This window comes from Triturus cristatus, chromosome 9 (genome assembly GCF_964204655.1).
Source record: "Triturus cristatus chromosome 9, aTriCri1.1, whole genome shotgun sequence".
Taxonomy (NCBI): Eukaryota; Metazoa; Chordata; class Amphibia; order Caudata; family Salamandridae; genus Triturus; species Triturus cristatus.
The window spans coordinates 163590804-163617734 of NC_140592.1; the positions used below are offsets into that span (position 1 = coordinate 163590804).

At 45.3% G+C, this 26931-nt stretch overlaps 1 protein-coding gene across 1 annotated transcript in view; it reads left to right on the forward strand.

Moving 5' to 3' along the window:
• The window catches only part of CCDC66 (coiled-coil domain containing 66), a 356874-nt gene that overhangs the window by 105769 nt on the left and 224174 nt on the right, over positions 1 to 26931 (forward strand). The window contains exons 10-11 of the mRNA XM_085624655.1: positions 15629 to 15831; positions 17105 to 17189. Of these exons, the coding sequence (XP_085480781.1) occupies positions 15629 to 15831; positions 17105 to 17189 (288 nt within the window). The remainder of the gene's footprint in view (positions 1 to 15628; positions 15832 to 17104; positions 17190 to 26931) is intronic.

Genomic DNA, 26931 nt, shown 5'->3' on the forward strand with positions numbered 1-26931 from the left:
GAGGTCGTGTCGGTGCAAAGAACCCGCAGGGCCATTTTGTGACATCTGAGGCCCAGCCCCTTGCATAGTGGCTTTAACCATGCCCTCCTGGCTACCCTGTATGCTGGACAGGCAAAGAAGAAATGCATCACGGACTAATTAGGGGCTGCACAACCTGGGCAAGGTTTCAATGAGCCACCCTGGTTATTCCACCCAGAGGTGAAATCATTCACCGGGAGAATCCCGAACCTAACCTTTAGGTAGAGTGATCTATCCAGGGGTTTCTCTATAAAGTCCAAAAACGGTTCAAGTTTCCTTGTCCATTTGAACATCAAGAACCGCTCAGTTAGAGGGCCCCCTACACCTCTACATGAGGTCTCCTTCTGGACCCAGTCCCAATACAGCTGCTTAATCACTAGCTTGGGCGGTGGTATTTGGCTCTTCTATGATTCGCTCAAACCCAATAGCACAACCAGCTGCCTCAGATTGCTCAACCACTTAATCTTATTACCTGTGTTAAGCAAAATAATTTCGTCTAAAGCAGCTGCATAATTTTGAAGCTCCCGGGTCCTTCGCAAACGAACCCAAAAGAGTAGTGGGCGCAGGCGCACTAGGTCTTTAAAAGGGCACCTGCCCAAGTCTAACCGTAATGGGATTAACGGAGTAGAAGCAGGAAGGGCTACCAGATCTCTCAAGAACTTATTTTCGGACGTGACTAGCTCCGGTGTATTCTCGAACCCCCATAGTTCGGAGCCGTATAGGGCGGAGGGTAATACTTGGCCCTCATAAATTGCGAGAGTCGGTGCCACAGGTTTACTCGTGGACTCCCGATGTTCTCTCAGGACCGCCCCTGAGACTCTTTTATAGTTTAGTAACATTTTGGCCAAGTGGTCTTTCCAACTCATCCGAATATTAACCTCAACACCCAAATAATCGAAGGAATCTACCAACTCCAAAGGCTCACCATTGAGCAAGAGATTATTCCTAATCTATTAGAGGGTGATAAGGCCATAAGCTTTGTTTTAGAGGTATTGATGGTAAGACCTCTGTCGGTACAGATGCACTAAAACGGTTCAGGAGCTTTTGGAGGCCTGCGGGGGTTTTAGAGATCAAAATGGGGTCATCCGCGAAGAGTAGGGTAGGAGTTTTTTCCCCTGCCAGGGATGGCGCATCAGCCGGATCCTCTCGCAGATGGTCCACCACTCCATTCACAAAGAGAGAAAACAGCGTCGGTGCCATAACACATCCCTGGCGTACTCTCCTCCTCACGGGTACCCTCTCTGTCAGTTGTCCTTGGGTGCCCCATCTGATCCTCTCATAATTCCCCTCGTGGAGTTTCACAATAAAACCCAAAAGTGGTCCTGGGATGCCCATCTTCTCTAAGACTTCCCACAGCCTTGCACGGGGGACCAGGTCGAACGCCATCCTGTGGTCTATGAAAGCCAGGTATAGACTACCTTTATTGATGGTTACTGACTTCCAATAGATCGCAAAGAAGCGGAAGACCTGGTCCATCGTGCCCACCTTTTGTCGGAACCCAGCTTGGAAGTGAGAAAGAATGTGCTCCTCTTCCATCCAGACACCTACCCTCATGATAATGACCCTGCCAACCACCTTCTGGATCACGTCAATCAGACTGATCGGTCTGTAGTTGGCAGGGTCATCTCTAGCACCCTTCTTGAACACAGTTATCACCTCTGCTCCCTTCCACGAGTCTGGCACGGGAAATCCCTTAGAAATCAGATTCATTATTTGGGCAATAAGTTTAGCCCATGCTACGGGTTCTTCCAAAAGGAGATCCCTTGGAATCCCATCAGGGCCAGTAGCCTTCTTCGGGGTCAAGTGTCTTAATGGCCATCACCACCTCGGAAGCCAAAAAAGGTTCTTCAAACCTCAATAAAGAAGGAACCCTACTAACTGGATCAGGGGGAGGAGAGCGGACCGCTTCTATCCCACCATACAATGCAGAAAAATGGCAATACCATTGTTGGCTTGTTATATGATTAACTGTTGGTGACGTGTTACGCTGCCTAGCCTTATTAATCAATTCCCAGAACAACGATGAGTTCTTCCTTTTAAAAGCACATTTAAGATCCTGCCAGTATTGTTCCTCCCACTCTCGTTTGGCCAGCACCAGTGCCTTTGCATAATCCTTCCTGGCTGCTCTAACTAGGGGTTGACTCTTTTTACGCAGGGCGACTGTTAACTCTTTCCTTTTTGCCTTGCACTGGTCCGAGTACCAAGGGTTGCTGGTTTTGGGCGTTTTTTTTTTTTCAAACTACCGTTTTTGCCCTGGATTAAAAAGTATTTCCCTACGTCCTCTATTGTATTTTTGTAAGCCAGTGCGAATGGTGATCCCTGGGCACTACCTGTTCCCAATTTGAGATCCGTCAACTCTATAGTCAGATCTACTACATGCGCCCTAATCCTTGCCAAATTGTCAACCTGGGAATGAACCTTGTCCCATTTCAGCCTACGATTACCATTGTAAGGGACAACCTCATTGGTTGTCCTCGGGGGGGCATTCTTCTCACAGCCTTTTCGTTTACCCCACCTTAACTTCATACATAGGGGGTTATGATCGCTATCCTGCGAGGGTACCACCTCCATATCTATTAGATCACACCACAGTGTGACATCCAATAGAATATAATCAATTCTAGACGGACCGCTAAGCCTATTAAAGGTCATCGCTCCAGCGCGGTCAGAGGAAGTCCTGCCATTTAGTGCTCTTAGATTATGTTCCGCTGTAAGGGCATTGATCTGAATTACCTTTGATGACCATTTTTTGATTGGGGCTAGTGTCAGGGCCGGGATGGACCATCTAGAGTCCTCCTCCTCAATACCCAAAGGGTCATCCCCACTAAGGGGTTCAAATGTACAATTAAAGTCCCCACCCACAATAATTTTGGAGGTTGGGGGGCAGTTAGCTATTGCCTCTTCTAAAGTTGTTACTGTACTTGAATTTGTATCCCCCAGGGTCCCTCTAGAATAGATATTGAATAAATCTATCCTGCTGCCCTTTTTTTGTCCAGCGTATGAGAGGTGTTGAATGTCCCAACACCCTGAGTCATGGGTAGAAACATCCCAGTTCATTTCAATTTTTACCCAAACATGTAAACCCCCTGCTGGTCTGCCCTTCCCACAACCTTGAGCGGGCAGGAAGAAGGTTGCGTAACCGGATTTGTGTACTGGAAGCAAACTCCAAGTTTCTTGGAACATACATACATCGAACTTCTCGATGAAGGCATTCCATTCTGGGAGAACCATCTTTTTTTGCAATCCAGCCACATTCCAAGATACCAAATGGATAGCCTCATTGCCTGTTGCAAACGAATCAGGAATAACCCCCTTGTTCCCACCCAGCACACATGGGATAGGATCGTTAGTAGATTCTGATTGGCATATTGATTTTGGCGGTAGACAGCCTTCGACACTACAGCCCGAGGACAGAGGTTGAGTGGTGGTTGCGGACCCGCCAATATCAAATCTATTGTGTATCGTTGGAACCTTGATCCCAATATCAGAACTAATGGCCTCTATATGAATCTCACAATCACTGCCCTCTGGGCTAGCGCCGCCTGCACGGCCCCCCATGCCCAGCGTTGCCTGTAATCTTCAATCGCAGTCATCCATGCCGGTGAACACATCAAACCTGTTCACTACCTCTAAGAGAGTAAGGGATCTCAGATGGTCCATTCTCCTGTTGGTGTTTCTGTTAAGTCTAGCGGGTACGATGTTCCACCTAGAGGTATCAACAGCAGGGGCAGTGTAGGGGCCGAGTGCCAATTGCCTAGTAATGGGTACTGTTGGGAAGTTTGTATAAATTGGAGCCTGTTTATTTATATGGGATAATGGGAACACCAGGGATCTAGGATAGAAATAAGTCAAGGCACGGGGGGTGATACAGTTGTTACCACTTCCCGTAGGCCAGTTCAGTATATAATCAACTGCACGTGGGTCTCTAAAATTTACTACAACTATATCTCCCTCGATGTCTTTACTTCTACCACCCAACCAGGGGAGACGCCTAACGTGCATTATCTCACCATTGATGTTCTTTGCGATTGGTCTATGTATACTGAGCCAATGCATAATTTTGTTTTTCAGCTGGGTAAACCCTTCTTTTTTGTTATCTACCAGTGTTGGCACCCCCGTCAAAACAACCACAAGGAGCACAGCTTCTGGGGGTAGTTCTACTTGCGGCCCATTGGTCACTAAAGCCTTGTTGTAACTATTACTTCCCCACTCTTCCCACTTGTTCCCTTTGGGTGCCTTTGCTCTTCCCCCCCAAGAGGTCACTAGCTGGGTTCCCGACCGAAGTGTTTACAATCTTAGGGGGCAATAACCTTTGATGGTTAAGAGCTATCTGATTAGTGGGCTGGGGTGTAGCTTTAATGAATTGGGGTGTGACTTTGGGTGCGTCAATAGTAGGTAGTGGGTCAATGGGGGTGGAGGGGGGCAGCCACATTCACCTGAGCTGTGACCGGATCGACCTTCCTGCTTATAACGGATTCTATATCCGCAAGTCTTTTCTCCACCCTCTTTAAACTCTCAATAATGGGTAAGATGAGAGACTTAATCAAATGGCCCAGATTGTCATGTTGAGCAACAAAGGGGGCTGCCAACAGCAGCGGTTCAGCGGGGGTAGAAAGTAACTCGATGATGTTCTCATCCGGTTCTTGGCTTACAAATGGAGAAGGAAGTGCCGAATTGGGCATGATTGCTGATACAACCACTTTCCCCAGTACAGTACTAGCAACCGACTTTGAATGCTTCCCAAAATCAGAGTGGCTAATCTTAGATTTAACCAGCCCCCCCCCCCCCCTTCTTATGTCTTCTTTTACTTGGTGGTGGGCCATGAATCTTAACCACTTCAGATTTCTAAGGATTCTTCTTAGCCGGTTTACCACAGATAGGGGTGTGTGTATTTGAGACAACGGGTATACTAATAAAACTGTGAAGGGGAGTATCACTGATATCCAGGTCAATAGGGGCACAATGTGTAGGAGTGCAATCCTGTAACAAAAATGGAACACTCTCCTGCGAAGGAAGATCATCATTATCATTAGGTCTACCTCCGTCCCGGGGAAGTGCCTGGAGTGTAGAGACTTCGGGAGCCCTGAGTTTTAAATTTTCAACTGAGCGGCGACGCTCTGTCCTGCGTTCGGCCAGTGTTTTTTCCCTGACCTCATCCGGCTGGACCCTTATAAAATATTTGTCAAGAGAACCATTTATCAAAGCCCCCGGCTTTTCATGAGTGGCTTTATCGGGGCTCTGGGCCCTAACAGCAATTATATCGGGGAGTACGAAGGACACAGAAAAATAAATAACAATTTAAATGACCGGGCCCTGCCCGGCCTCACTCGGCCTCTGAGGGCCTAAGAGGGCCCAACCTTTGCCCGGGCTTCGCCCCGGACTGCGCCCCGCACGCGTCCCGCTCGCGCGGGTTTCGGCGTGCCTTAAATAATCAGGGGAGGAGTCAGGAAGAGGGCCCCAGGTGCTGGCGATGGTGTTAGCGCAAAGCGCCCTGGTCCTCGCAGTCCTGAAGATAAAAATCCCAAAGTCCGAGGCACACGTTTGTGTGTTCAAAACCCAACAGCTCCACACATCGCCTCAGGGGAGTCTGGAAACCAGCAGCAAAGAACCGGAGCGGCTCCCACGTAGCAAGGGGCCGTGAGGCGTAATGTACCTTTGGGGGGAGGAGTCAGGAAGAGGGCCCCAGGTGCTGGCGATGGTGTTAGCGCAAAGCGCCCTGGTCCTCGCAGTCCTGAAGATAAAAATCCCAAAGTCCGTGGCACACGTTTGTGTGTTCAAAACCCAACAGCTCCACACATCGCCTCAGGGGAGTCTGGAAACCAGCAGCAAAGAACCGAGCCTGCGAGCGGCTCCCGCGTAGCAAGGGGCCGCGAGGCGTAATGTACCTTTGGGGGGAGGAGTCAGGAAGAGGGCCCCAGGTGCTGGCGATGGTGTTAGCGCAAAGCGCCCTGGTCCTCGCAGTCCTGAAGATAAAAATCCCAAAGTCCGAGGCACACGTTTGTGTGTTCAAAACCCAACAGCTCCACACATCGCCTCAGGGGAGTCTGGAAACCAGCAGCAAAGAACCGAGCCAAACAAGATCTGTTAGATAGAAATAAAGAAATCCAGGACCTCCCAGGAATGCTCTCCGCCGCTTTCTGCAGCCACAACCTGCAGCATGCCAGTCAACTCACAGGCTCACCTCCAGTTAGGTTGCAAATCCCAAACGCCCAGGATCCCAGTCGCGAGCATACAATGCCAGGAAAAGGCGTCCTCCGGGTTGTCCTCTGACACACTGTTACTTGGATGTGTATTGGGGATCGGGTGCGCCTGCCATTGTTTCTGGGAGCTGCAACGATGCTTGGCCCTTGGGCTATGGCGAGCTCTGGGATCTGAGCCTGGCTCCTGCTGGCAGCTGAGATCTCCAGCGGCACACTGGTTGGGGGAATGGAGTGACTGGTAAGGAAGCACCCGGCCTGATTTCCAGGTCTAAGTCGCAGCCCCTTATGCTGGCTTTTTGCCTCTCAGCTGCCCCAACGGCATGCACACCGTTGTACCTAGGCACGGCCTGGGTGTGTGGCCTCGGTGCGCCTGCTGCACCCGCTACCGTCCACCCCCACCTGGCATCCTGATTGTAGGTCATGGATAATGGGACTGTGGCTGTCTGCACTGCTAGACTCCCGAGATCACCGCCAACCCATCTACATGTGAGTGCGCATTTCTGCTGCTGGGCTCCCTAATTTTTGGAATTGGGGCCCATACTACAGTTTTCCATAGACTTCCTTGGCTTACTGCTACTTGGACCCTTTGTTCTCGCGCTATCCCCGCCCTCCTGTACTGAGGGGGCCCCTGTATGAGGCAGGCAGGGCCTCTTGAGCTCCTGGGGCCTTGTTCCATCTCACACTGTGGCCTGCCTCTAAGGCATCAGCCTTAATATGTGAAGGAGACTGTCTAGATCAGCAATGTTTTTTCCAACTGGCCTGTAAGTGGGGGTGTTCAGATTGGAACTACAGATTGCCACTGGCGGACCACAACACCGCCATGCTCCGTGGGCTGCTGTAATCTGGGAGTGCATTCAGCGAAGGCCGCTGTCCTCTTCCCCATGTTGTCTCCCGCTCGTCTTGCCTCGACTTGCTGGGGATCCTGTCCCCCTTCTTGTGGTATGTGTCACTGGACCTCTGTCTTGCTCTACCATACTTTGTAGGTCCCACCGAACACCTATGACGCCTTTCATGGCAAACTCCTCTAGGCTTGCCCAGTTGGTGGATGCTTGCCCAGTGGGAGATCCCTCGCCCTACCTATTGCACTCACCAGCTGTTGAGTCTTCTGATATTATGCCAAGGGACAAATCATCCAGAGACAGCTCTGTGGTCTCTTTATGGTCCAAGTCTTCCTCAACCAACATGTCCAACAAAGGGGACCTTTCCTCTCAGACCACCGAGCCCTCCGTGATGCCACCGATCACTCAGGATTACATGGCTCAATTCCTCAATGACATTAAACAAGAAATTGTTTCTTTAAAGGCAGATCTTAAAAGCTGTACATAGGAACAGAGCAGACAGATCAATCAATCAATTGGGTGGCTTGTAAAGCACGACTACTCACCCGTAAGGGTCTCAAGGCACTAGGGGTGGGGTGGATTGCAGGGGGGTGGGTGGCTGCAGATCTGTCTCAAGGCACTGTGGTTCAATCGAAGAGCCAGGTCTTGAGGTCCTTCCTGAATTGGGGCAGTGACAGTGATTGCCTTAGGGAAAGAGGCAGGGTGTTCCAGGTCTTTGCTGCAAGGTTGTAGAAGGACTCCTCAGCTGATTTCTGTGGGTTCTGAGAGGAACAGTGGTAGCCTGACTCTGTGTTTGGCCGTGAGGAAGGAACGGATCCATTCCAGGGCATTTTCGTGAATGCCAGTGCCTTGGAGCCTTGTTCAAAGGGTGCGGTGGGAGACTGTGTCGAAGGCGGGCAAGAGGTCCAAGAGGATGCGTTCGCCTTGGTTGAAGACGGTACGAACGTGGTCTGTGGCGGCGATTAGGTTGGTTTCCGTACTGTGATTGCTTCAGAAGCTGGATTGCGAGTGGTCCAGGATGTGGTTCCCCTCCATGAACTCGAAAAGTTGGGCATGGATTGCCTTCTCAATGGCCTTGGCTGGAAAGGGGAGCAGATAGATGGGTCTGAAGTTCTTGAGGTCCATTGGGTCGGCAGAGGGTCTCTTCAGCAAGGGGTTGATCTCTGCGTGTTTCCAGTCTTCAGGGAATGTGGCGGAGTTGATGGAGCAGATGATGTTGTGGCAGAGTTCGGGGCGATGGAGTTGCCGGCTCTGTTGTAGACATGGTGCGGGAGAGGTCTGAGAGTGATCCTGAGTGGATGCTCTTCATGATCTTTAGGGTGTTGTCTGTGGTCAGGGGAGTACAACTGATCGGGGTCTGCTGGGGTCTCGTATCGTTGAGTGCGATGATTGCAAGTGGGGTTAGAGGGTCTTTGGTATCGAGGTTGATGAAGCTGTCATAGATCTCCTTAAACTTGCAGTGGAAGAAGGCGCTGAGGTTGTTGCAGATGTCTTGGGAGGGTGGGATTTCTGCTGTCCCTGTGCTTGCTTTGGCAAAATCTAGGTCACGGAGGTGGGCACATGTTTTGATGATTTAGAGCGCACTTTGGACTCCCGCACGTCAGACCAAAAAATGCTCATGCACCACGTTCTTGGCCTAGAAGACCCGCAGATTGAACTACAAGCTAAACAAAAAGATTTAGAAAATTGCAGCCCCAAAAATAATATCCGAATCTGGGGTTTCCCCCGGGGTGCAAAGGTGAAAGACATTCTGACCTTCAAGAGGTACCTGTTGAACACTATTCAAGGAAGTGAGAAAGACCGGCCACTGATCCTCGACCAAGCTCATCATGTTGCTGCAATCATGGGCAGACCGGATGTCCCCCCGGAGATCTTCCTAGAGCACAGTTTCCAGGACAAGGAGGCAACCATGAGAGCATGCCAGAGCACGGTTGATTTGATCTTCAGAGGCCACACACTGCAGATCTTTCAGGACTTCTCACCAGTGACCCTTAAAAATGCAGGGAATTCAGTCCAATAAAAGAGAAACTTCGGCAGATAACTATCAAATACCAGTGAACCCACCCTTTCAGCCTGCTCTTCCAGCTTAACGGCAAATAGTGTCCTGTTCGATTATTGACGGAAGCCAAGCACCTATTAGACCTGCCAGAGGGTTCCTTGGTTCAAGGATCCCACCCTGCACGCTCTGGGAATGGTGATCGATGGCGTCTGACTTGGAACACGGCGGGTAGAAGGGGTTGTGTTCCATGTGTTAAAGCAAAGCCCTAAGAGAAGCAAGGGAAGACATCCTCTCCCACCTATAGAATATGAATCCGGAATCTTCACAACATATTGGCCCGGACAATTTATTATTGCCGAGGTGGGTTGTACCAGACCTGTACTTACTAACTGAAGCACTCACATGCTCTTTTTACGTATTAATGGCTACAGTAATTTGGACTGTGTAGTTGAAATATAGAAGTGTATTGTCTGTCAATTGCTCTTGCTCTTCTGCCTGGTCTCACCTGCCTTATTGATGCACTTCTCCTACTGAGGCAACTCATCTGCGGACTTTAGGATACTGTCCTTGGTCCGAGGATGGAGAACCTCAATTTGTTTGCACGTTTGTTCTACCTTGATTATCAATTCACTTTCTCTGCTGTGCCCCTGGGGTACATAGGGGAGGGAACTCTGTTGGAAGAGTACTTTTTATTGTTGCCCGGCCTGGTAATCGCTGTGAGACGCTTCCTATCCTGACGATAATGCTTTATGCTTTCCGCTTTCCTTATTGCCTAGTGCATGGGGACTCCGCCTAAAACAAAATAATTTCCTTAAATGTGAAGGTGATTCATTCCTGTAATATGCGCAAGTAGGTATGGTGTTATCTTCTCCAGCAAGACCCAACACTTAATTTTCTTGCAATAGACCCATCTCCTTAAGGAAGACTATCATCGCATGTCTCACCCCAGATACCCATCCCAATTTTGGGCTTACACCGCTACTAAAGCATTGGGAGTGGGCATTCTGTTTCAGTTTTCTAATGGCATTGACACGGGTGGTCAGGGATCCAGGGGAGTGCGTTTTTTGCTGATGATAATAGAAAAGAGACGCACTACCCTTTCTTTCCTTAATCTATGTGCCCCAAACCAAGCGTGAGACTCTTTTCTTTGCAGTATTCTTCAGGATCCATTTAGCCTAGCCTGGGGTGACCTCATACTGGGAGGGGACATTAACTTGGTATGGGACCCAGCGCTTGACAGGACCTCTGCCCCTTTTCAGGGTGTAGGAGCCAGGTCCGCTCCACTCAAGAGAGAACACACTGACTAGTAGATGCTTGCCGCTACTTCCACCATAACGCCCAAAACTACCGTTTTTATTTGCATGTACATTGTACTTTCTTATCGACCATGTACTTGTCACACATTCTCTACTGCGCCATTTGGAAACAGTAGAGATATCGGATACCTCCATTTCTGATCATGCTCTCATTGAGGTGATCGGTCTTTACCGGATTGATGCCTCAGATGCCCGCCCCAGATGGAGACTTCCACCCAGTATACTGCGTGATCCAGCTGACAAAGCTTCTTTCAATTAATCGATCGAAGAATATTTTGACCTCAATACTTTACCTACCACTTCTCATCCCATGTTGTGAGCTAGATTTAAGGTAATTCGGGGCATTATTACCTCTATAGCAATCGCACGCTCTCGTAAGGCATGCCTCTTCGAGACTAAGCCAACAGATGAAATTAGAGCCCTAGAGAGTACAGATAAGTAGACAACTTCACAGCATACTAAGTGACAGCTTGCTCTACTACGAGAGAAGCTACGATCAAACAGAGTTAATTGGGCGCAACTTTCGCTTTTGGCTCTTTAGCAATGGTATTATGAATGTGGGGACAAAGTGGGCACCGTCCTAACCCGTCGTCTCAGACATCAATATGCTCGCTCTCCCATTGCTGAACTTCGAACAACGCACTCAGGTATGCAATTAGCGAAGCTGACAAGCAGAAGGCTTTCCATGACTATCAGAGTGCCCTCTATGCCAGCGGGGGTGAAGACCCAATAGCTGTACAGGCTTACCTGCGGGAGTGCCGATGGCCGCCTTTAGATGCCTTGCTTGCCCGCAGTCTGGAGACGCCCTTCATCATGTCCAAACTTTAAAAATCAGTTGGGGGGGCTATAAGTGGGGAAAACCCTGGACTCGGACAGCTTACCAATTTCCTTCTTAGAATTTTCTTTCCATCGTTGAAGGAACACTTGCTTGTGCTTTTTAATTCTTTCATCCACTCTACTGGCCTTATGCCAACGATGTCAGCGGTGGAAATATCACTCATTCTTAAACCGGGCGAAGACCCCGCTCAGTGTTCTCCTACAGGCCCATAGCCCTTTTGGCTACTGATGCTAAGATATATACCAAAATGCTGGCCAACCGTCTAGTGTCCCTACTGCGAGGTTTGATGAACCCTGATCAGGTGGGCTTTATACAACATCGACAAGGCCCTGATAATACCAGGCTCCTTGCCCACCTGATAGAAATGGCCCATATGCATAACATTGCTGAACTGCTCCTGTACTTTGATGTGAGGAAGGCATTTGACAGGGTCAGCTGGGACTCCTTACGCGCTGTTCTCCTCAAAAATGGATTTTGCCCTGTCATGATTAGCAAAATCATGGCCTCCTACACCGCCCTGATTGCTATCGTCAGAGTAAATGGCCATACCACTGCCTCTATCCTGATACAGTCTGGTACTCACCAGGGTTGCACCTAATTCCCTCTTCTTTTTGCCCTGGCTGTAGAACCCCTGGCTATCCACCTGCGCCAGTCGCCGGACACCCAGACATACCCTTCGGTGGACAGAATCATAAAGTTCTGCTCTGTGCCGGTGATCTTTTATTGACTTTGACTAAGCCTATATCAACCCTTCCTGTCCAGGCGCGGTGCGTCCATTGGGGCGTTGGGGCCTTGCCCCCCCGCCCGCAGCTCCCTCGGTGTCTCTGAACTTAGTTTACTTAAGTTCAGAGACGCCGAGGATGGGGAGAACTGACAATGCATGTCAGTCAGCATGACGTCGGACCGTGGGCGGTCCGGCGTCATGTTGACTGACATGCATTGTCAGACCAGGCAGCACTGCAGCACAAGTGCGCATGAGTGGGCATGGTGAGCTAATCTTTAGCCCGTGCCCAGTCATGCGCACTTGTGTTTTCACAGACTTGCGCATGCCCATTAGGAGCCCCTCGGTCTCCTAATGGGCAGGCGGCGGGCGAAGAGTAGGCTGTGCCCTCAGCTAATCCTGGCGCTGCAGCAGCGCCAGGATTGGCTGAGGGGTTGCCACTGCAGTGCTGACGTGCTGTTCCAGTTTGAAGAGGGCAGAGGCGCCAACGCGGACCAGGAGCAGAGGCGGTCAGGTAAGTTATTCCTCTTAATTTTAAATGTATTCTCCCGTGCGACCCTAAAAACGCGTGACCCCCCACCCACCCCCCTCACGACTGCTCGTGTAGTAAAAACCGGTCCTTTCGTTTATTTGCTTCCTTTGCAATCATTTTACGCCCACGCCACTTTCAAATGTCACCAGCCGCCCCTGTTCCTGTCGTCATCCAGCAGCTGCAAGAATTTGAACTTGTCTCAGGTTATAAAATCAATATGTCCAAATTGCAAGCCCGCACGTCACTATACCATTGCAGCTCATTCCAACTTTGCAGGACATGGTTCCCTTTTAATGTGCTAAGCTGTATATTCGATACTTGGGGCTTAATGTCATAAAGTCCCTCCCGACCTGGACTCTTGCTTACTGGCCCCATTACCGTAAGGCTACTGTGAAAGACGTGCGCAGACTGAAACCATTACATATCTCGTTGTTGGGAGGGCCTATATGTTTTAGGCCATCCTGACTTCTATTCCAGCTGAAGATATTCTCCGACTCCAGAAAGACTTCTGTGCCTTTATTTGGAATGGGAAACGGTCCTGTATCTCCAATCTCATACTTATGCAGCCCAGAAACAGGGGAGATCTAGCTTGCCCAAACTTTCTTGATGACTATCGAGCAGCACATCTAAGTTTTATTTCCAAATAACTAGTTTGAGAGACCGAAAAACATTGGCTTCTCGTTGCTCGCACGGTGGCATGCAAGCCACTGTGAGACTTGGCTTGATACCAAAACCCCATTGCCCTCGTAGCGCCTACCTTGCCTAGGTGCAGAAATCTCTCTCCTAACAAGATCCCTCCACCTCCCTTTTTCCAATGTGGGTACTCCTTAGACATCAGTTTTGAGTATACATGTTTGACGAGGGAGTTTCTTTAGTTCATTCAGTATAAGTACCTAGTCCTCACAGACGTTTAAACGGTACTAATCTTCTGTTCAGTGAGTTAAGGTGTGTTTTGTTAAATGTAAATATCTTGACCATTTACAGGAGCACTTCAGCAATGTTATGATATTTTTATTAGGTCCTTAACCCCTATCCTTGCTCCATGCCTCACTCCCAGTGACACGCTGTGGGTCCCAAAATGTTATGTCCGTGAACGTGTCCATTCCCTACCCTCCCTGCCTCTCATCTTACCAAAATGTGATCAATATCTTAGCTGGAAAAAGGGTCAGGATGTTGATGTTGGTAGACTCTTTGTTAACTGCAGTCAGAGCTCCCAAATTAATGGTTTTGATTGCACAGAGCAAAAATAGGAAATACATCATGGAAACCACATGTATCACACATTGGTGTCACAGAAGCTCTATCATTTTCTGCTAGGACCAAGTGTAGCCAAAATTCTTCCAGCCAGCCCCAGCCCACTCCCCCTGAACCAGTACTTCTTTTAGCTTAGTTTTCCTCATCTGACCATTGACAGTAATCCATTGTGCCCATTTCAGTTAATGTTGCTGTTACTCTTCTATGCGCACTCCCTAGTCTTTGGCTTTTTTTTTATCTGCTTATGTAGGCTGGTATATTTTCCAGTTTTATGTGAATAGAAGACCGAATGAAAACGTTTATTAATATGTCATGTTTTTGTGCTTCAGAAACTGTTGCAAGTCTCAATTGAAGGTAACCTAGAAGCATGACTGGGGATTTATCATACACAATTTAGATTTAGAGATGTTGTTAATGTAAACAGAAAAGTTTTGCTTCTTTGCAGTTTTCAAGATCTACACTTTAACTTTATAAGAGTGAAGTAGAATCATCTCTTTGGGCCAGACCCTCCCTTTCTCAGAAGGCCCACTTGATCCATTCAATAATAAAAATGCCTAGGGCATGTAGGTCCAGCACAGTTGGGCGAGGTAGAAGATAAATATTCATAAATCAGAAATTTCCGTGCCCTAATGCGGATTTTCCATGCCTTTGCATTTCTAAAGCACCTTCCTTCCCATTCCTCTGTGGTCACTTGCTGAGGCCTATATTTAATGCACTTCCTGAAGAGCAGCTTAATTTCCCTCTACTAATGTCTCAAATTTTATTTCATGTATTGCCTTCATTTTCTTTGTGAACTCCTATTTGTCATAGATTATCTTGTGCCTAATGTCCAAACTTAAGTATTTGAGAAACCTTATGTCAAAAAAAAATGTCTGCCTTTGTGGTTGGATTAGATGTTGTACTAGACACCATAATCTTTAACTCCATTGAGGGTTAAGCTACCCCACAACAGAAAATACTGAGCAACTGCCTCATTTGAAGTTGCTTCCTCCCAGGCATTAGAGCCTCAGAAATCCCCCCTTTCCAAGGAGAAAAACGTCTGGCAGAATTTAACCTCCCAGTCCATGCAAGCATGTGAAGTATGATTATATTCACAGGTACCAAAAGTCCTTGCAACTGACACCTAACATTACAGCAGAATCCTAATTTGTGACCATTGTTTACAGTCTTCCCCATCCTTGAGAGCTCGGGTAGATCGGCAAAGGAGAAACTGTTTGTGGCAAGTGACATTTATACAGCAGGAGACCATTCATCTCTAGACAACAGTGGGCCCTGTCTGATCTATTTGTCAGTTGATGCAAGCAGCTTTACTTCCCAATATACTGAACGTCTTACCATCATCATTAACCTTATATTTGGTTACGGCATGGTCTCATGCATGAGGGACTTCTCTTCATTGCTCATGACAACCGGCTAAATTCATTGTGCTTCCGATGCTAGTCACATTGGCGTCCTTCACCAAATTCTGCCATTATCCAGCAATTTTTGCCAGACAGATTGGGATTCCTCTGAGCACCACACAATCGTTGAATGCTTTGCTTCAAGTCTAACCACCATCAGTCTGGACGGAGCATTATTAGCAGTTGTTTATGGCCCCCTCCACTCGCCCACCTGACAAAAAAAACAGCAATGTGAGGTGAATCACCCGCTCTATAAACTTTCCTTGGGATAGGCTCTTTGGATAGCCACAAATTCCATGGAGGCCACTGAACCTAGGAAGCTTCACAAAGGCATGTCCATCTTTAATGGCTTCAAACCTGAAGTCAATCCTAATGCAGTTTTAAAAAGATCAGAAGAGCGAAGAGTTTGATTTATATTAATGTTGTTAAAGTTGTGGAACCAATGTATCAACTTGCTTTTTTCGTGTTAGATTCCTAATCATTGCTGATGTTTGTGTTTTTTATAACCTAGGTTGAGGAACATGACCTATGGGCATTGCATTTTGACTCCTTAAAGAAAGACAAATATCAGCAACTGCCTTTAAATATTCCAGTAATTCAAGAACCTGCATATGAGCCTGTGATTCCTGTACCACAAGTGCCGATTCCTCTTCTCAACTCCGAGGCAGAGAAAGTTTTTGAGAACTCTGCTGAAAGTGGAACTCAGAAATCTAGGTGTGTACATGCCACTATATCGATGCGCTTGCATATAAATAATCTCCTACTCTGGGGATAGCTGTCATCAGTGGAACCTCTGTGGGTATATTTGTATTACATTCTCAGCTAAAATAGGGTTGAGCTTCTAAACGAGGAAGAGGAAAAAGATGATAAAAATGATGACTCCTACATGAGCTTACATGAACCAATCTCTTTTTCTGTTGTGCTTTTCACTTGAAGTGAAATTCTGTAGATAACTGGTGACCTAATAATCAGTGAATGGTACTTGCCTGGCTAAGCAGAATGTAGTCCTTAACTTTCTTTGTATAAGTTCAGTTCTGTTCTAGTCTAGGGGATCAGTCCATCCTCCATAATTACCCCTATTCCACAGCCTCTTCATAAGAGGACTTGGAGGAGTTCTTCTGTGAACGAAGAGTAAAACAACATCCAGCCCCTCTTCTGAGAATTCTAAGCAAGATTCAGCTTCTTTACTAAATTAGCATTGTGGATTGCATCTGGTTTGGTTTGTTAGTTTTATGTCAATACTGCAAAGACCAGAAATAGACTAAGATATGCAAAAAGCAGAGTTTTCTGTGACGACTTCACTAGTTTAAATAAGGCAGTGCTGCAGATTTTCATTTCTGCTGAGACAAACTGAAGACAAATTCACATAAATAAACTCCAGTATGAATGATGAAATGTAAAGTGAAAGATACATTTTTATTATAATTTTATGTTCTTGACACCTGTGTAACTGCAGTAACTGTTAGACTTTACATGTTAAAATGTTACTTAAATACTCTTTCCTTTAGAAATTATTCTTTAGTCTGATCCTCCATTTTCAAGGCCTGGTTATTGGCACTAACTAGTGGGTATGCTTGTTAGTGTGAAATTAAAAGCTGTTACTTTTAGGGAACAGAATATGCAGTCAACTTTATGCATGCTTGGCTCTGGTAACCAGCCCAACCTATTCCAAGGTATTCCGTGCTCTGTGGAAATGTACTGCTAGAGTACTGTTTCACTCTGAACCCTCAGGCCCTGTGAGACAGAGTGACAGTGTTCATGCTTTGAGACAATCACTGCTCTTGGGTGGCCCTGTTGAACATATTTAAACGGATATTTATTTTGCCGAGGACCTCTGGGTTAAGAATTTGTTTTTAAATATATACAAAAGTAAAAAAAGGAATTCAATAGATTGAGTGGTAATACTTTGAGGAGTACAACCCTTTTACTGTTCATGTTATTTTAATTGTTTTGCCTGTATGTTTACAAGTTAATTTTTTTTCTACAGCTTTCTCCGTTCAATGACTGCTCTCTTGGATCCCGTTCAAATTGAGGAAAGAGACCGAAAAAGACTAAAACAATTGGAACATCAGGTAAAATGTTTGTGATATCTACTTAAGCCATAGAAGAAAATACAATTCATGTTTTCCATATTTCTTTTGTTTTTAAGCTTATTGATTTTTACTCACCTTAGATAAATGATAACATCGTTGATGAACCTCAGTCTGAAACCTACCTATTTGTTCCTTAATTATCGGAATTGCATTGTTTTAAATGTTCCGTTTCTATTGTAATTCAAACTCCCATATTAAATGTAAGTTCCTGTTGTCCTTCTTGAAGATTGCAACATTGGGTATGTTATTGGAACGTAGTAGTAAAACTACACCCCATCCCTCTCTGAGATTTTGTCATGCATTCTCTTATTGTATAATAAAAAAGAAAGGTAGGAGTGTTCCCAAATTGGGAGAGAACCGCACATCAAAAAAAGAACAAGTGTCATACAAATCAAGTCAAATAGCGTAACAAATATACAATTAATATGAGTATAGCGGGGTGCTGAGACAGCTGTGGGCACTCACTACCCAGAAGTGCCAATGGCAAGTTGACGAATCAACCTGTCAATATAGTTATCAAGCTGGCTCTCTGTTGATTCTCTTATTGTATTTCGGCTAGACGGATCTACCAAAAGCAAAGGGTTCAGAATCTGGTGCATAGGCCTTGGTTGAAATGCTGTATCAATCTCCCTCTAGTATAAAAACATTCATGAAAACGTTATGCATCGTACAACAAATAGTTTGTGCTACCAGAGATACAGGCTGATTGATATTGAGGCAGCTGGGTGGAGCGTTGAGAATCTGGAGTGGTTTTACTTGTGAATGGAACTTGACTAGAAATCTGTGCTGCAACAGAACATCAGTAAGAAATATATTGTTGGCAAAGCAACGTTAAAAAAACAGGAAAACCTAGCTGTCTCGGGTGGACTTAATTACTTGCTTGATGCTGGGAATAAGTAAAGTAGAAGTGAGACTGGTAGAAAGTCAGTAAGACTGTTTAAAATCGGGGAGACTCTGGTAGTGAACCAGAGAAAGCTAATAGATTTGCAAGTGGAAACCACACATTGGGCACTACTAAAGAGAAGGTTTAATCAATCACTTTGTTTTCATCGATAGTCATAACAAATACCTACATACAGTAAAACAGACTAATTAAAAACATTAAAAATCCATACAAGTACCTACTGCAGAGGATAGCCTATAAAAGGTAATCGCACAAGGACAGTTACATGCATCATAGTTCTTAGCAGCCATATCCAGTAAACAACGGTTAACAGGCGCCTGGAATCACAGAACTAATCAAAGTCTCAGATCTATATTAGCCCTCTTGTCAGAATCTAAACAGCCCATAAAAGGTAGGCTACTGTCTCATAGATTAGTGGAACATCTATTCTAAGACAAAGTGTGAGTGCATTATTGCAAGTCAAAATCAAGAATAGTTTAAAAAGGGGCAATAACTACTTGCTGTGTAAGTATCTAGTTTTAGTACAAAATCATTTTAAAAAATGCAAAGTTTCACACCTCCAGACTCTCAGTCACACAGTTCACTTATATGTGCATTTGATGAGAATTTAGACACATATACTCTAGTAAGGAAGTCCACCCCAAGATGAGCAATGTATGTTTTTATCTTGTGCTCATAAACGGCAGCCTTAACTTTAACAATAACATCGAAGGTTACAGTGGCCGTGTTAGTCCAAAAACAGCTAAACCCCAATTATTTCAAAGTTTGTTTAACATAAAGTGCCCATGTGTTGCTAGAACGTTTTGTGGGTGCAACATTTTAACTAGCACCTCCTAGTAGGACTTTCAAAGAAGATATGAGGGAATGGAAATGTTGTCTAAAATTTAAAACCTAAAGAGAGCCTTCTGAATGTGCTTATGGATTTTGTAATCGATTAACTGAGGATCAACAACCATTGGTGAGAGTTGTATTGTAGTTGCATTTAAGTGGCGCTTCATATCCCATTGTGGAGCACTGAAGTGCTTTATCATACATGCAGCATGTTACAGTACTGGGGAGTGCTATGTTGGAAGGGTGTGTACTTGTTATGGGCCTTTGTGGGAAGTATTCTGGCGGTTTTCATGATTGACCATAGTGATGTGCAAGGAAATATACTCTCAGGTTCTTTTTGGCTGGCAGTGCAGATACCATGTTAAATATATGTAGATTACACAAGCTCTTCCTGTGCTTTATATAGGAGTTAGTCCCACCAGACAGTGAGTCCTGTGAGCATAGTTTGAAGAAAGAGAAAATAGCAAAGATTAAACTAATGCACCTAAATGGGCTACATCATAGTCATCTTCCATTTGGAAAATACTTTAGGATGTCCAATTTTGAATCTCGTTATGGAAAATTCCAGGACCTGTGAGTATGAACTACCTTAAAGTCAACCAGAATAGTGGCCATATGTGTAAGATCTCTTAACGCATGTTCTCTTTGATAATGAGTGGTTTGGCTAAATTATACTAATGGTGGTTTTATTACGATATACATTTAGTTATTTAGGTAATAGCCAGATAGGCTAGAAGTGATTTATCAGGACAGACAATGTCTGTCTACCAGTAATTCAGCCTTCAGCAATCTGTACAACTGTAATTCAGCCTGAACCAATTTACAGCATTCCATATTCGAGTCTAACTGTGGGAATTCCTGTAATGTTTGATCATCTAATCTGCACTGGTTACAGTTGTCCATGATTCAATTAAGTGTGGTGTTCCTGCAACTTTCAATCGCACGTGACCAATGTGTACTGATGATAATTTTTTCAGTTTTGGTGTCACTGGTCTAAATTGTTCTGTTTTTCATCTTCCTCCCTGAATTTCAGATTCCTGTACATTTTTTATCTAGGCTGGCTGGGAGTTCCAAAATGTTGTCATCTGTACTGAGTGTGCTGTTCCACTGTTCCCTTGGGTGGTTTTGTGTGCAATGGAGAGTGTATTAAAGGCAGAAAGTTTGGCTATTGGCAGTCAATGTAGTGCACTGGTTTTATGTGCCCCCCCCCCCCCCCCGAATGGAGTTATAGGAGTAATCTTGCTGCATTGTTTTTTGTTCATTTGTAGTGTTCGTAGTAGGAAGGAGCATGCACCAAGGCTCAATCTACCTGTGTTAAGAGGCTGAGAGTGGTCTGTAGTTTCTGATGATAACCTTGGTTAAGGAAAGTGCATCTTACTGTTTAAATTGTATAGAAGGCAATATTTGCGATTTCACTGAAGTGGGGTCAAGGATAGGTTTGAGTCGATTGTCACTCCAGGGTTTTTCCCTCAGTGTCGCTAGTGGAGCTGCCAGTTCTTTGAGCCATGTTTAGGGGAGGTTGATAGTGGTTCATTGGCCATGATATGGTTTTTTGCATCATGGACTTTAACATGGCTGCTCATCATCCATTTATCGAATGCATAGAGGCTCTCATCCAGTCTAGAAGTGGTTTTGCATTTAGGGTTTTCTAGTTTTATGGTATTCTGATTTTCATCTATGTAGCTGTACCTTGTGAGGTTGACAGATTTGATCAGGTTTAGTAAGGGGGTGCTGTAGAAGTTGATCGAGTTGTGGTGAAATGGTTGAGCCTAGTGGGACACTGCAGTGCAGGGCATGAGGATCTGTAGTGAATGGCTGCATTGTTACCAGACATTGTCCGTCAGGGAGATAGATGGCAATCCGTTTTATGGTGTTTCCTGGTATAGCTGGCATCTCTAGACATTGTCTTGGTGCTGATCAATCTAAAACTGATAAGTATCTCTGTAAGGAATCAGTTCACCCTTCGTGCCGAACCCCCAACGTAGGAAGCATAACATATATTCAAACACCAGGATGGAGCACACCCTGCAACAATCCGGCTGTAACTTGCAGGCGCACGTCTGTGCATTTTCGGTCATTTTTACAAAATACATTTAATGCAATGCCTGATGAGGCTTTAGCTCTTGTTGCAGCATCTTACAGAAATGAAACCATACAGAACGCTTTGTATGAAAGCACCATAACAAATCTATATTAAATCCCTACAAGGCCCAAAAAGTCCTTATTCTGATGTGTGTTGTAGGGGTCGTGCACTGGGATGACCTGAATTTTCGCAGAGAGACTAATATAATTCAGGGACTCTGGCATTTGCAGTAAAATTCAAACAAACCTCGCTGTATTGCTACATTCCTTCGATGACCTAAGCATGAAGGTATTTTTGAACTCTGACCCAAAATGCCATGTTTTACAAGGCTCATAATGACAAGGGCCAAGAGAAACACAAATTGTGCCTGCAAGTCATTAGCTGTTTGGGTGTGCAACCTATCCTGCTAGTGGGATGAATATGTATGTAATACTCGGTATTACATCATGGCCACTTGTACACCTCACAAAAGATCTGCAGTGACTTTAAAAGCCCAGTCCATACTTGTTCTTTTTCATATCCACTCTTATTCATATCACCTTATAACGATTTTGACTTTAATTGCCCATTAAGACGAATTTGAAAGAAACAAAAAGCTTTTCTAATTCGAATCCTAGACATTTTAAGGGGCGTAAGTGCATTTTTTTAAAGACAGTGCTCAGAGGCTCTTAGTGTATTTCATTGGTTGGTGCAGTTCTAGCCAGAGCAAGGATTTCAAGCTAGCTTTGCCTTGCTCGTCTAATGCAAAACCCAGTCCTCAATTGTTTGACTTTACTGAAATAATGGGTATAATTATTTACACATCCTCCTCTCGCTGCAGCATTGAAGTATGGGACAGTGGATCACCCAACTTTATCAATTGGCTAATTTCACTGAAAGTGACGGCATTCTGCCCTTTGACAAGGACCATATCTACACTCAAAGTATTTCTCAAGTGCCAGGGACTACAGTGGCAATTAATGAGGGCCCAGCCACTTTACCCAACAATAACGTTTTGCAAAAAAGTAAACAAAGGCAAAATAAAATAAGCACTTACAACGCCAAAAGGCTGGCAGCCAATGCCAGACTTAGTGGCTTTTTTGTTGTTTGTTCAATCAGTTCAGTACAATTTTTATAGAATGCAACATTTTATTTCTGGCATAATTATGCAACGAAATCGGAACTGCAGGCAAACCAAGTGGTCTGGGTCTACAACCACTGTACCCATTTTTTTTATTTTATAAATGAATCTTTGTGAGAATATACCAGATCTCGCCATGCCCGGGTAACTGTATTCGCACTGTTCTCTCCTGGCTCCGATAATAAGTATTTGATTCTGAGAAATTCTTAGGTGTCCAACCAGTTTGTAATGCGTAAAATAAATGGCTCTTAGTGTAATAGGAAAATGGGGAAAAACCCTCAAGACCTGCTTCTTAGAGGTTGCAAAAGGTTCATGTTTTTGTTATTTATTTACGGTTTCTGTGACCAGCTCAATAGATTTAAAAGGCTTACCTATGACCTTTTATCTGTGCTCACAGTACCTGATTGGATTTCAGTGAGACGAAGAGGTGTAAAAATTATTTTATCTTGCGTGCTGTGCACTGCTATGCAGCAGGTACAGCACGAAATATGTGTAAAGCATTGAATGTGCTGTGTTGTAAAGAGAAGGTGGGTAACGCAGACTATGCATGCTTCACAGGAAAGGATCTGTATGCACATTGGACTGTTTTGTGTGGAACTTTATAGCCAGCACTGATTAAATGTACTGTTTCTTTCCCTAAAACCATGTTTTCATCAGTAGGTCTGGGCCAAACAGGTTTATTGTCTTTTAATCACATAGAACGGGGTTTAGGGTGTCCCCTTTCAACTGGTTGCTTTATTTGACAAGACTCTTTCGGCCAGTTACGTGAGTCTTTGTTAATCACATATTGGCTTAGCCCACATGAGTTTTCACTCTTAACTGATGCTATTGACTTTTAAAGTGTATTCATCTGCCTCCAATTAAGCATTAGCTTTAAAGTGCTTGAGGGACTATTTGATAGCTACAGGCCTCCCACCCATACCTTCCCCCTACCATTGCTTCCACAATGTAGTTTAACCTGCTTGTTACCTCAAATCCCTCTCTGTGGCGCTCCTCATTTTCATCCACCTCCCATTTCCTGTGTGCCTTGCCATTTGCTCTGGGTTGACTCAAGTGGTCACAACATGGAAATGGAACTGGTGCTAGGTTCATATTCTGTCTGCCCCTATTCCAGCCTCATTCAAGTAACCACTCCAGCTGCAGCATATGCAGAAAACACTATGTGTTGCCCTTTATTACGCCTCCTGCTTAATTTGTGCTCCTCCCTCGCTACATTCTGCAACATTAATCATTCTTCAAATATAATGTCATCTGCTTGCCTCTTTTCCAGAAACTCACTATTCAGGATTTCGCGATGTGTCCCACTCCTGCCTTGTACCCCAACCCTCCCCTGTTTATTGCTCTTCTTTCCTTCCCACTCTCGCTTTCCTGTGTCACTCTTCACTGTCCGATTGTTTCCTCAACATCACTCCCATCTGTACTCTTCCTAGCCATTGCTTCTTCTCTGCCATTCTTTTCCCTGCTAGTGGTTTCCCCTTACCCTTCCTCCCTGATCATATGTATCTGGCTTTAATATGCTGTCTCTTCCTGTGCTTTAGCAAATTAAAACCAGTTATGCCAATGCTTGCTTATAACTACTTCATGTGCTTATTTGAAAACTGTAATTCTAAATTCAAGAAATATGCAGCAGGGAGTCTGGGAACAGGAATTTCGCTGCATGATGTATAATTGTGTTCCCCTGGCCTGAGTGCCCAACTGCAATTATCTTCTATACTGGTTTTTAGGTCTCGCCTAGCGTCGCAGCGCATTCGTTGCTCGCTTTGCGAGATCTTTTGTCGTCTGGTTGCTTTCGGAAGTGGGGTGGAAGCTCCGTCTCTACTTTTCATTGGCGCGCGTCATACTTTGTTAAACACTCGTACTTCATTTGGAGAGAGGTTTTTTGGTTCCCTCCCTGTCTCCTTTCCGGCTCGCCCACCCGGACTGGATATTTGGATCGCACACGGCATCTCGCGTTTCTTCCTCCTTGTTTTACCATTCCTCTGCCTTACTTTCACTGAAAGTGCTCTCACAGCGTCAAAGCGTAACTCATGAACGACACAGTGAATGTGATTTCAAGGCGCGAGCCTCGGGCCCGCGGTATCACCTCCTTCGCAGCCCCAGGGCCACCTGCGCCCAAGCCATGTCCTCGGCCCTCTTCGACTCATTAGACCGCAGAAACCTTTTTTTTTAACATTAAATAATGTCAACCGCGCGTCTTGTTTTACCCCCCTTCCCTCTCTCCTCTCTGACTCCATAGATTATGCCGGCGCCTGTGCTCAGCACACAAACAATTATATGGTCTAAGACTCTGTTTAATAGCGTGCCTCCCGCGAGGGCTCCCTCTGCAGCAATCTCTGTCTAATCCGCCATCACTGCTGACAGATGCAGGCCTCGTGTGCTCCTCTCCTGTGCTGGGTTCCCAAATACTCACAACGGGTCCCGAATCCCAGCATGGTTGGGTTGCCTGCAGTGCAGTGCTCCCTGCTCCTCTACGCTGGAGATGATTTTACCATTTGCTCTATATAATCTGGATTTATTTGCTCTCGTGTTCCCTTCAAGGGTGCTGTAACATTTGGAGAGGTCCCTCTGGATCCCCCTCTTGACTTTGAGCGTTAAGCTAAAGGTATAATTATTGCGATACCCCCCTGAAATGACAGAGCCAATGGTTGGAGCTACAGAGACTTTTTTGGGACTATGGAGGCACCTGGAAGCCCACAGCACAGTGAGATGGCACAACAGAGCTTCCGGCCAGTCCTTCGGGCTCACCAGGCACGTGAGTAAATGTAATATCGATTTATCATACAGAACACAGCAGACTAAATGGTGTCCTCTCAAATAATAGGTATTATTACTGCCCAAATCAATTGTACCCATGATATCGACCTCTGAAGCCTGGAAGGCTGAGCCAGTCGTGCTGGGATGGAAACTGTGAATGCTTAGTGGACACAGATGTAGCTTCTAGGCGCCCAAACCACTGTAGTGCTTTAATAGTTGATACACTTTTTAATTGTGTGCTGCGCTGAACCCAACGGTGGTAAATTGCTGAAAACCAGTGGTTCCTCTGTCAGAATAAAGTGTTTTAATAATACACGCAAGGCCTGCCTATGAGAGGCCATTTGTGCGGGGCAAAATCCCTTTATCTATCTCCAAGGGTCCATTCGAAATTGTTTGCGGTTGTCAAGGGACCAGACATTCTTAAAGGCAAACGTGGAGCTAAGAACCAAAGAATGAACAACATTGAGTACAACTCTTCAAACTAAAATGGCCTCAGGGTGCTCCTGGCTGCTAGCAGCACCCTTACTGAGAATTCGGACAGGATGGGTTTTTAGTTGATTTCAGTACAGGCCTGTTAGTTGTTGGCGCTGATTTGCCTGAGATCGGCCGTTTGATCAGGTTTGTGACAAATGCTTGTTCGTGGGTAACTATTCTGTTCCCTCTTTTTAAGATTTGTCAATGAGAGGATTGTTAGGACCAAGATGCCAGTACCCTCTGCAGCTGGTTAAGTGTGACTTGGTGCTGTACTGTCACTATTATTTCTGATGATTTCCTTTGGTGTCAGTCTATGGACCCAGTAGGGAGGCAAGTAGGAATCAATTTTGTTGTCTGTTATCTTTTTTAATTCAGGGTTGTTTTCTGGGCGATTTTGACTGGGGTTTTTGCAAAATTGTTATAGGGCAGTAACTTTTCTAGAATTTGAAGGTTGGCCATTTTTCACCAATTGCCGGGGTTTGTTCAGTGTTGGATTGTGTCTGTTGGTATGTAATGTTTGAGAAGGGGGGCTTAGAATATGCCAATGGCAAAGTTTGGAACTTTCTGTTTGGTGTCAAAGTATTTTTTTTAAAGGGGTTTCTGTTGAGATGGCTTGAAGGAGTTTTTTAGGAAGTCAATTTTTCTTGTGCAAAGTTAGATGAGCTTGCTGTCTCCAGGTTCATTCAGTTTTTTAGCGTTTGTTTTGGATATTGGTGAGTTTTTTTTTTTTAACAACAAACTTTATTGTTTTATACAGTGCAAGGGTCAATCAAGAAAGGCGACTTCGTAATAGTGTGAACACATAAGCCCCTTCACTGCAATGTCCTCCCACTTCCCTGGTCTGCAAACATCAGACCCCTAACCCTCCCCACTCCCTTCCCAACTCATGCCCACACCCTCTCCTTCCTCATTGCACAACATGACAATTACCACAATACTGTAGGGTTTAGACACCTCCTTGACACAGCAATTGGATATTAGTGAGTTTTTGATATATGAGTGATATTTTGGCTTGGAGGGTGTTTGTTGTGGTGTGGCGATAGGTGAAAGAAGCAAGCATTTGTAATGCAATAGGTCTCGCATTTGCGAGAATTTGAACTATTGGCATTGTAAATGACAATGCCTTTTATTTATATGTTTAGAAAAGCTGCAAGCGGTGCGTAAACATGCACTTTGTACTTTTAGTCCTTGCTTACGAGACGCAAGGCTGGTAGTAAAAGAGGCGCAGTTATTGCCAGCCTCACATCTCGTAAGCAAAGACTATATGTACAAAGTGCGTCCTCACAGGTTTTCAAAACCCACAAATAAAATGCATTGTCATTTGCAAAGCCAATAGTTCAAACTCTCGCAAATGCGAGACCTGTTGCATTGCAAATGCTTGTTGATTTTGACCTCAGTCTCACACTAATTTTGCATACTTGTGAAGGCATAAGTCTATCCTGTTCCTGTCCTTTTTCATGAAATAAGTCCTGGACTTGAAAGGGAGCTAAAAGCTTGCTCTCGTTGGTTTGACTGAGGACTAATGTCCTGTCATGGATTCTCGCCTCGGTACCTA